The 11,551-nt window shown below is 46.4% G+C and overlaps 1 protein-coding gene across 1 annotated transcript in view; it reads left to right on the top strand.

Annotated features, from left to right (window-relative positions):
- Window positions 1–587: 587 nt before the first annotated feature.
- Window positions 588–11,551, top strand: part of KSR1 (kinase suppressor of ras 1) — a 70,457-nt gene continuing 59,493 nt past the window's right edge. Inside the window, exon 1 of the mRNA XM_054208438.1 lies at window positions 588–931. Within this exon, the coding sequence (XP_054064413.1) occupies window positions 674–931 (258 nt within the window). The 5' untranslated portion in view covers window positions 588–673. The remainder of the gene's footprint in view (window positions 932–11,551) is intronic.

The raw sequence follows: 11,551 nt of genomic DNA, 5'->3' as shown, positions 1-11,551 counted from the left end.
TTAACCTCTGGACCTTCATGTCCTCATGACATTTAATGTCTGCCGCCACACAGACGGGCTCACCTCATGGTGCTGTCCACAGCGCTCCTTCCAGTGCCAAGAGGTGTGAGGGGCCCGGCTGGACCGCTCACCCACCGCAAGACGCTGCACCTGCCCACCGGGCCCTCACAGTGCCGGGCCGTTGGCCAGGCCCGGCACTGCCCCTGACCCTTTGCCTTCAGTGGAGCGGCGCGGGGGGCTCCTCTCTGGTGAGCTACAAGTCCCGACATACCTGCGGGAGGGCTGAGGCGGGCCGAGAGGGCGGTGAAAGGCTGAGGCGGGCGCAGGGAGGCGCTGAGGCGGCAGTAGGGCTACGGAGGCGGGCGCTGAAGGGCTGAGGAGAGCGGAGGGAGGCGCTAAGCCGGGCGCTGAGGCTGAGAGAGAGGCTGAGGCGGGCGCTGAGGGAAGGCGGAGGGAGAGGGAGAGGGAGAGGCTGAGGCAGCGGGGCGGAGCAACCGCCGCCTGCGCGGTCCGGCCGCGCTCGCGGTGCCTCTCCGCCGTGCATGTTAATGCGCGGTAATTGCCCGGGGAGGGGAGGAGAGGTGGGGCGGGGCGAACCGCCGGCTGCCCGCCTTCCCTCCCTCCTGCTTCCCCCGCCGTCGCCTCTCCTCCCCGGCCTCCCTGATGCCGAGGAATGGATAGAGCGGCTGCCCTGCGAGCCGCCGGCATGCTGGAGAGGAAGGAGCGGAGCGGCGGCGAGGTGGCGGCCGGCAGCAGCGCGGGGTCCCGGGCGAGCGCGGCGGCGCGGGGCTTGCCGGCGGTGCGGAGCACGCTGCAGCAGTGCGGGCTGCTGCAGGACCTCATCGACATCTCGCTCTCCAACCTGCGCGGGCTCCGCACGAAGTGCGCCGCGTCCAACGACCTCACCCAGCAGGAGATCCGCACCCTGGAGGTACGGGGCTCGGCAGCCGCGGCGGGGCCCGGAGGGGAGCCCCGCGCGCTGTTCCTCACAGCTGGGGGCCGAGGCCTGTCCCTCACAGGGGCCCTGGGGCCTGCCCCCATCCCCGGCGCCCTTTCCCCTCAGCACCGGGTGCCTGCGCCGTGGTGGGGAGGGACCCCTGGGTGGAGGAGCTGCGCGGGTGTGCGTGGAAGGGAAGGACCCCCCAGCCCGGCTGCAGCCCTGTCAGCATGGGGTCGGTCCCCTCACCAGCCGGGCCGGCCGTGGCAGGGCTCCCCGCCCAGCCCTCCGCCGTCCCGTCGAGCGCGGTGCTGCGAGAGAGGTGAGGGCGCGCCCGGCGAGCGGGCGGGGAGGACAGGTGCGGGGGAGCCGCCGGGCCGGCCCCCTGGGTGTCGCGGGGCGCCGCGGGCTGTCAGGCGGGTTCACGGGCGGCGGGAGCCGCGCGTTGGCCCTGCCCCGCCGACCCCCGCCCCGCGGCGCGGCCCTGCGGCCTGGAGCTGGGCTGCGGTGTCACTATGAAGACAGATGCGATGCGAGGTGGGGACCAGATGTGAGGTGGGGACCAGAGGTGGCTTGAGGCTCCCCAGCAGAAGGTGGGTCGCCACATCGTGTGTCCTGGGAGGCTGTATAGACTCACGCTTTCCCTCGGGTCTTTGGTGTTTGCCTGTGATGGTTCCTGCCCTCTGCTCCAGGCCTGGCTTTCTGTCCATGGCTCAGTTTCGCTGATCTAATCTGATCCTCCTTTTCACTCCGTTGGTCTGGCTGACAAACAGCATCACGGTCCGGGTTGGAGAGGTGTTTCGGTGTTCAGAAAGATTTAATGAAACACTTTAAGCACAAAACGTGTGCTGTTGTGATGCTTTCGAAGAAGAGCTGAATCTGTATGTGAATCTGCATAAGTATTTAGAAAGGGAATGTAGGTTTATTTTTTGCTTAGTTCGTTTGACCTTTAGATACATAAATAACATTTCCTTTTACCTTGTGTGCAGGTAATGTTGCTCTAAGCAGAGTAAACGCCACCCCCCTGCCGTCCCCTTCTTTGATAGAAGTTTAATGTAAAGGCTAATAATGGTCCTTTTCTGTAGTCTGATACTGGAGGCTGTGGAGCAAGAGCATTGGGCCTTTAGGAAGAAAGATCATTACAACAGTGTAACTGTAACAAACATATAAGCTGCAAAATCCATCACATGAGAAATCAAGGTTGGGAAAAAAACAGTGAAACAATAGGTGGTAGGTAGCTTTTGGCACAACCTCTTGGAAATCTGTCGTTCTTCCTTTTTTCTTCCTCTGCCTTTTTTGTGGTTTTTTTTTTTCTGTTTGTTTTGTTTTGTGGGGTGTTTTGTTTTTTTCAAATTTGTAGTGCTCTTTTTCCTTCTGCTATTTCCAAATAGCGTTCAAAAGGCTATTCTTTATAAAAAAGTATTTGTATAGGTTTTTGGCAACCCTACTGACAGTGTTTTTATTGCTCAAACAATGTCAATCAGCATGATTTTGGAAAATGATCATCAGTATTTTGGTGGTGCGCCTGTTCTAACAGGAGACCTTTATTCACAAAGGATAAAGGCCTGCTATCATCTTCAAGTTCTTCTTAAAGCAACAAAAGCTGTTTCTAGTGATCGTTGTCAAGTATGTGCATGCATTCCTCTTAAACATTTATCTGCTGAAACAAATGGGTGCCACATTCACTGATGATCATAAAATTTATGATCAGAAAAAATCTTAGCTGAAGAAATTGTCTTTGATGCATGGTCCAATATATGATTTCTCTGGGAATTCAACCAAGTGCTGGATCTCTGCCAACATGTGAAGCTATGGGCATGGATATAGACTCCATGCCCTTTGCTCTGTTCAGTTGCCTGTACCAAAATACATGTTGTCAACCGTAGCCCGAGTATTGCGCTTAACTCTGCGCCAGTCTGCAGTGGGTTTGTCTACAGATGCAGAGCAGAAAACCAGCCTGTAGGAGATGAGGGTCTGTGTTTACTTCCCTAAGCTGTAATTTCCCATGGTGTACCAGAGGGTGGTGGGCTGCTGTGTTGTCTCAAGTACCAGGTGGCCTGCCTGTGGCATCACACGGTGTAATTATTATGCCTTGGTTAATGTGTCAGAAATGCATGTGTGGTCATATGCACTTGCCTATCAGATCGCATCAGCAGAGACAGGTGTTCTGATACTGCAGAGAGCCAGCGTTACTGATGGTTTGACTGTGGCGCACAGCTCTGCAGACTGTAGGCAACTCCTCAAGAGTCAGTAGTTTAACCAGAAGCTAGGAGCTTGGAGATCTCCCATGCCTGCTGTGGTTCTGTGGGTGGCTTTGATGAGTTGCCAAATGGCTGTGTGGGTCGTGATTACTGGCTACTAGTGGTATAGTTGGTGGGCCTGCAAGCCTCATCTGTACTTTGGATTTGAATCTACATGTGTCTTCTGTTCTTGTACAGAAACTTTTTTGTGGAAAAAAAAAATAATTATGAAAACTTAGCTGCATCTGTATAACTGGTAAACTGTGTAGCAAAGCCGCAAGGAAATGATAAAACATGAGATAGATAAAAGCAGCCAACTGGAAGCAGGACGTACTGGTTTGGGAAGGGTGGCAACTTGACTCTGGAAGTTGAAGAAGTAGCTCCTGAGGCCAAATGTGAGACTGTACTTGTGTGATTTGAAGACAGTCCAGTACACTAAGTATAAAAATCAGTTTATTGATTTCACTTATTTTTGTATGCAAAGGGATGAAAAGGCAGAGAATCTTCCATAATATGATTTTTATATACCTCATACACCTTTGAAAGTACTGTAGTGTCTAGTTGTGATGTCAAAACAGTGAACTTAGGAGGTGAAGGGATACCTCCTTGAACGCAGTCTTCTATATCAGTGAACCGCAGGCATTCAGACCACCCATGCATGGGGGTGAATGCTGTCAGGTGGATGTGGCTGTCTGAACTCTATACCAGCGGAGGTCAGACAGTAGTGCATGCTCATTGCCATTTCTAATCCCAAGGTTAGCACAGCCCTGAAGTTCTGAAACTGGTTGTAATGTGAATGGAATCAATAGCCTAAAACACCAGTGCAAATTCAACTAAATGCTTGTGTTATTTAATTTTTTACGCTATACATTCTAGCCTAGTCCTTTTGGCACCACTTCCCTCTGTGCCGGTTCACAGCTTAGATAGCTGTCAGTGTACCACATGATTCGTAATGTGTGTGTGTTTCAAAGTCAAGAACATCAACCTAACTAAAGGTATTTGAGTGCATGCTTATGTCCCTCCCAATTTACCGAGATGCTTTAAGTCCTTCCTCATTCCTCTTGTTTATAAGGTCTTCTCAAAAAAAAAAAAAAAGCACACGGTAGATAACGATTTCAAACTGGGACCTTGACAGGTAAAGATAAGCACTCATGGTGGCTCAAATGAGTGCAGGGAGAACTTTCTGTAATACAGAAAGGAAGGGGGCTGGGGAGAAAGGGCTATGGGAATTGCTTGCAAATAATGTGTTGAGTGTAGATGTGTTACCTGAGCTGACCCTGTTTCACATATAGGAAGGCCATTTCTTAGAAGGGCTGGGAGTTTCCCTGTAGTGGAAAGTATATTATGTTAGTTTGGTTATTAGCAGAGTAGGTTCTCTGATGCCACAAGGTCTTGTATTTTTTTAAATTTTTTATATGTTCTGTCAAATAAGTACTTGAGGATTTTTCTTTTTAACCAACACTTTGGTATATAGCTTGCTTTCAGTTCTGTCCTAGCAGGTTTACTCACTTCTCAAGTTGAGTACAAAACTGAAATGGAAAAAACCTGTAACTTTAACCCATACCTAAGAGAGCTAAAAATGTCTTGCCATGTGGTGAGCATCCAATGTTGCTCCAAGCATCCTTGGAAAGGAACAACTCTGACAGTCCTTAACTCTGTCCCTATGCTAATCCCTTGCATGACTCTTAAATTGGTTTTGAAAAGTTAGAAATGTATTATTTTTAGCTGTATTTCTTTGTAAAAGTGGTATCTTTCTGGATTCATTTCTCTGGCTAGGAAGCTGATAACGGGACTAGATGTGACATCTGTAGTGACGCACGTGAAACTTCTAACACTGCAGCTCAAGCCAGTCTGTTGGAGGTGAGAAGGAGAATACAGTCCTATGTGCTACTGCAGGGAAGGTTCCTATGGTTTCTCAATCTCTTCTGCTGTAAACAGCATAGCTGGTTTGATAAACTGGGACACCTTCCCCCACTCTTTTAACTGCAGCAAAGATGAGGCAGGTCCAGGCTGAACTAAAACCTAGACTATATTTAGATTGCAGATGTATTTTCTTTATACCTTGGCTCTTACATCGTAAGAGCTAACTACAGCGTTTCTGGCATGGAAGCTGCCTCCAAACTGGTTATGGTGAGAGTGTCAGGGTGGGGCGGTAGCACGCTTTGCTGAGATCTGCCTGCTCTTTAAGAAAAACTGTCCTCGTTGCTCTTTGGCTGGACTATGTCTGTGATAGAGATCACTTTGACCTCTTCGTCAGGAATGTCTTCTGTTCAGCACCTCCACAAGGTGTAACACTGGATCAGAAAGCCTGTCTCCAGCTGTGCTGCATCACTACTACTCCACAAATCAGTCTTTCATATTGGCTGAATGATATCTGTGAATTAAATATGTTTGAACTTGCTTTGGCATTATCTCGATTCATTTGGCAATTTGTCTAGAAAAGGCTTATCTCTTACCAAGCAATCTCTAAGGAGAAACAAATGCTTTGAAAATGGGGGGAGGCATAAGAGGAGAGGAAGAGGAATTGTAATCGTCCAAACTTCCAGACTGGAAGTTGGGCATGTGGTATGAATACGGAAGGCTGTGTGTTGGTAAATTGGAAGTAGTGGGAGTAGTGAATTTTTCAGGCCAAACTGCAACCTGTAGCCACACGTTTATGAGCCTTGTTCAGATGAAAAGACTTCCTTTTCCAGCAGGTCTTATGTAAGACAAGAAGAAAGTCTATTACTTCATCTTACTGTTTGCATACGTGCAACACATTTGCTTCTCTTGAAGGTGTTTTCTTTCTTGTAGGACTCTCTCTTTTTTCCTAAATTTGTGTGCTTGTTTGTATAAGATAGGCTTCAACAGAGATTCTGTTTGACTTGGAAGGAGGGAGAACCGTATATTATTTTCAAGTCTGTTGACATAATCTTTTCTTTGTGACAATGCGTCTCTGTATATGATCAGAATTTGCACATCATAGTGGAATTTAGCTCATCTCCTACCATTGGTACTGTATAAGTTTGACACAAAAATAACTTACTTGGATTTTCCAGAACAAGCTCTGAGGAGTAGATTGTCATCAAGATGAAGATACAACAAGGGCTTCTCTTCACTTTTCTGACAAGGTCTGTTTGTACTTCTTGCCTTGGGCTGGATTCCATGATGCATTGATTAGGAAGCAAGAAAGGAAGTATCAGAGTAAGGCTTTGTGCTACCTTTGTTTCTCTAAGACTGCTTGTGTGGTCACTGAATCATGTTAAAACAGAATTATTCCTGCTCATCTTCATGCAGAGTCAGCTTGTAGACCCTTTTCAGCAACTGAACTCCAATAAAGAAGTTAATCAGAGCCTGGATTTGAGTCCTCTGTATGTACGTGCCGACACACACTAACAGGAACCCACAGTCTGTCACGCCAGACAAGCCTCGGTCTCCGCATATGATTTCTGATGTTCATTGCATGTTCAGATCTAATCAGTGGAGTAGCCTGACTTGAACCTCAGCTGCATCTAGCTGAACTCATGGATGGAACCAAGCTTGCAGATACCACCTGATCAGAACTTGTTCTGCTACTCAAGTTCAAATGCAGCTATTAACTGCATTTTACACAAGGAAAACCCCGATTGGTGTTACAGCTGCATACTAGTGACAAATTTACAGCTATGAGTCAGCGTGGTGGTACACAAATTTATCACCTATTTTTTTTTTAATAAATAGGAACACTTCACAAAAGAAGTCATGTGACACACCAAATTATTTAGGGAATAGTTATGCTTAAAATTATATTTGCAGTATAGACCATGTAGCCTTTCAGATGCTTGAGGGATAAACACTCACCTTTCCTTTAAGGCTAAAATTTTTTATCCTTATCTTCAGCCCATGGGGATTTTTTCATTTACTAAAATGAAAATTGTGATGAAAGCAACCCTGGCGCGCTCTCACTGTTTTGGGGGTTCGAGAATGTATTGGCTAGATTACTGCTGTGGTGAAAGGCACAGAATGATGTATAGATGACACCACCCAGAGATACTGACTCAGACATCTCTTAGAGACTTCCCTCCCTGCTCGTTTCTGGCTCTTGTGGAATAATCCCACACAGTCAACGCTACCAGCAGCACAGCGTTGCCCTGGCTAGCAAATCAGAGGAACAGCGGCTCTTTGAGTCTGGAAACACACCTGTTCCAAAAGAAATGGGTAGTTCTTCCTATTTGTGAGCAGTTGTACATATAAGTGTCGTGGGCTCCTTGGTGGGAGTCTAAACCTAGTGAAAGACTAGCTTGACATGATTAAGAAACAGTTTGGTAATCTGGCTTGGCTTTGACTGCAGCTATTGCCTATTGGCATAGCTCGGGTGAGGGCAGGTGGTGGTTTGTAGTCCATGCCCCCAGAATGTAGGGCAGGATCAGTCCCAAGTTAAACTAGATAAACTCTGTATTGCTGGTAAGATGGGAGGACAACTGAGAACCACCAAAGTATACAGGTGGTCAGATATGTACTTTGCCTTAAGCCAGAGCTGCATAGAGCTCCTGTGCCACCTGCAGATCTGAGAGGCACGTCTCAGCCCAGCTGCACTCCCACTGTACGCGCTCTAAGGACTGTGAAGTAATCATTGGTGCAGCTATAATGTTCACTTGAACCTGGGCTCGTTTACAATCACTGGTTCTGTGTCTGAGCTCACTGTCTACTTGTAAACCTGCTTTTTGTAACGAGCTGTTTAAACTGAACTCTGGAGCGTTCCTGAGGTGGAAACTCAAACCTCCGTTTAGGCCCTGATCTCTTCGGGCATGTGTGTATTGCAGCCCAGTCTGATAGTAGATGTCTTTTGTTCATCTTTCTCTAAGTGCAGCACATGTATCTTCAGTCTGAGCTCTTGAGGCTTTAGGTAGACGGAAGATGCAACTCTCATTGGACCTGAGCTACGGACTGTTCAACTAGCAACATGACCTATACAGTGATGCTTTAAATTGCTGTTGAAATCAATGCGGTTATGCAAGTGCACAGGAGATGAGGAGCTGGCTAGTGGTTTTGCTTCCAAGTGAGTGGCGTGGTTTGTGCTTTTTTTGTGGTTCTTTTAAAAAAAAAAAAAAAAAAAAATTGGTGGAGGGGAAGAGGTACTAGATGGAAATAGCATGCAGCTGGCTGCAGAAGTGTACAAGTTTAGCCTAGCAGAGCAATTGTGATGTTCGGCATCGTGGGCAAAGCACATGATAGCAGAAAGATATTAGTGTTAGTGTGGAAAAAAATAAAACAGAACTCAAAGCCAGAATATTTATTTGCTTCAGCTCTGTTTGAGCCATTACAGGTGTTATTCAGGATATAGTTCAAAATACCTAAAATTACTTGTTTCCTACAAAGTCAAGCCACAATGGCAGGTAAGAGCAGCCAGCTTTTTAATAGAACTCTCCCCACCTAAATATGGGCTGCAAATTTTGTAGCTTGACTAGCAACACTTTTGGTCAGCCAAAAGTGATTCGGGGAAGGGGGTGGAACAGACGGTGCATGCAGAAAGTGTGCTTAGATGGCTGTGACTCAAATACACTTTCCATGCTTTAATGAATGGGGGGGAGGGGGAAGAGACAGCTTCCTGTTGTGGGGTTTTTTTAGCAGTGATTTTTCTAAAAGGAAAAAACAAGGAGTTTCATGTTTCTTCTGGTTATCCTTGGGGTGGTGGTTTTAATGTCAGTGTAAATGGAATTACAAATATCCTCTGCAGAACCTTCCTGGATATTTGCTGGTATAACTCAGGGAACGGTTGCAATGAAGCTGCTTCATGCCTATTAGCCATTCCCTGTCTGCTTTCAGGGTTCTGCAGGCAGAATTGGAGCCACTGCCTCCATCTTGCTTTTGGAACTTTTAAATTTGGATTTAAAGTTGAAATATAGCTGTTTCTTCTTTCAGGAATGTGTTCTAATGTGAACACAGGGCAGGTCTCTGCCATTTCCTTTTCTGCCTAGAAAGAAAATCTAATTTGTACTGTGTGCATCTTGGGGAAGCAGAGAAGAATCACAGGGCACTTAATGAGTAGAATAAGGAATTGTGCTTTGATCGGGGACTACAGAGTGCCTGTGATATGATGATTATTAGTTATCCCAAATGGAAGAGGTCTAATAGCAGAAGGTGTGAGATCCACTTCAGAGCAGCGATTAACATGACACTGGGGAATCTTGCTGGGGTACAGCAGATCCAGGCTCTGATCTGGTCTGACCTGATGCTGCCAAACAGGTCACTGGCCACAGTTTTCATAATGCAGCCAAGAGCCTTGGGTCTGGGTCCCTGAAAATCTTCAGAAGCCTTTTGCAAGTAAGTTTAACAGTGCAGGCAAGCACTTTCCTGCATGGGTTTGTTGATTTATCAAAGAACTTTCACTTCTGTTTGAAGCAATCTAAATTTAGAAAGGAAGTCTTGAGCTTCTCATTGCTGCTGTGTGTGTGGGCTATTGTTGAGGCTTGCAGATTCCAGTGCGAGGCTTTATTTTTAGTTATTAATGATGCTGAGTAAACTGGAACGAAGAAATAATTAGTATGTTTCATAGATTGAGGACTTCAGCCAGGCATCACCACTAAAAGATATTAGATAGGGGAGGTAAATGGGTCTGTTGGTAAGTACACTTACTGGAAGATGTGTGTCAGTGCCCCTTAGGCTGCCTTACAGTGCTCCAGGAGACCTTCTGCACTTCTGTTTCCCTACCCATCCTTAAAGCATGGAGAATCTTCTAGCAACAATTTTCATCTTCCAGAGCACTGTTTTCTTCTTTTTACCTTTAGAGTAAGCTAGAGGACTAAATCCTGCTTTAGGATACAGTTGCATAGCTCCACTGAAATAAGCAGAAGTAGTAGGGTTTTGTTGCTTAAAGCTTCCTGACTTTTTTAGATGTCTGCCTCTTAAAAACTGTTCTTCATCTGCCAAGAAGAACATTTCAGTTTACGGGCCTTTTGTCTTTCTGACCAAACTTGAAACTTTCCACAAAGTAAAACCCAAAGACTTTTAACTTTAACTTTCCCACAATTTCTATACAGACAGTTCCGAGAGCCTCAGACCAGCACCAGCTGGTAGCGTCAGACTCTCATAGTGCAGGTGCAGATCAGATGCAGTTGTTTGGGTTTTTTCCTCCTCATTTTAGTGAATTCTGGAAGCTATGCCCTTGTCTGTTCTCCCTTGTTTTAAGGAAACATCTGACTAAAATACACAAGTATTGTTATCAGGAGACTGATCCATTTGTGGAGATTTGCATAGGCCTTCAACCTGCTCCCTTTGGAAAAAGAAAGGTTTCTTTTTTTTTCCTTTTTCCTTTGAAACACAAGGGTGTCTGTAAGCACTCTTGAAGAGGAAGGAGGTCATACTGTTGAAGTACGCCAAGGTGAGCACAAACATCAAAGACTCTTAGCATTTGCTCACGCAACTAAGCTGGGAGAAACCCCAGAGTAGATATCAAAGGGCTTGTCAGCCCCATTTGTATTAAGCCAGGATATTATGTGTGTTAAAACTGGTTTGGTCTTGCTTTGTGGGTCAAGCGTGGTGTTTGTAGAACCACTGGCTGTCTGCTAGAGGCCTGATTTCAGTGCTGTTGTATTGGTGGCATTTCATATGGGTATAATGAGATGGACTTTCTGTGGGGCATCTCTCAGTGCACCCTAAATTCCTGGGCCATTTGCAGTCGTGGCCAGTGAGTTGAGTGGAGTCTGTGGAAACTAAAGTTTGGAGGGAGAAAGGAGAGCTGCTGTAAGCCCAGGTCTTTAGCTACTGCACCAGAACACTGTCTGGATTTGTGCTGAGACCGCATTTGTAGGAAATACAGTCCTACTTTTGGGAAAGAAGTTTTTTATAATGATGTTGAACACACCTCTGTAGCAGTAATTACCTATTTGCATCTAACTAAATGGGCCTTATCAGTTATCATCTGCCAATCTTTAACTGGAGGCATAGCTAACAGGAAGAGCTAGCTGAATACTTCTACTAGGGTGACACTAATACTTAGTTTTTGATTCTTATGGAAACTAAATCTACAACACTATTCTGCTGCCAAGGCATGCTCCAGTTCCGCTGATGTGTTCTTTCCTTATTTTTTTTCTACTGTGTTATTCAAATTGCATCAGTTGCCAAGAATAACTAGTTTGTGGTCCGAGGCAAAGAGCTTTGAAGTTAATGGTTACCTCACAACATAAGATTTCAAACTGAAGGTAGTAGCATCTATCCCTTCATCTGAGTGAGAAATGAGTGCTCTGGCAGCAGCAATGCAGTGGTGATGCAGCACTGCTCTTAACTGAAGTCCGCAATGGTGTTAGAGTGCTCCTTGCAGCTCCTTGCTGTAGTCAAGTTGAACTGCCTTTGCTGTGTTCCTTAATGAAGGGGCAGATCCTGCCGGTAGCATTTTACTAACAGATTTTTCAGCGTC

The sequence above is a fragment of the Rissa tridactyla genome, chromosome 7 (assembly GCF_028500815.1).
Source record: "Rissa tridactyla isolate bRisTri1 chromosome 7, bRisTri1.patW.cur.20221130, whole genome shotgun sequence".
NCBI lineage: Eukaryota > Metazoa > Chordata > Aves > Charadriiformes > Laridae > Rissa > Rissa tridactyla.
This window is presented reverse-complemented; position numbering and strand designations above follow the sequence as displayed.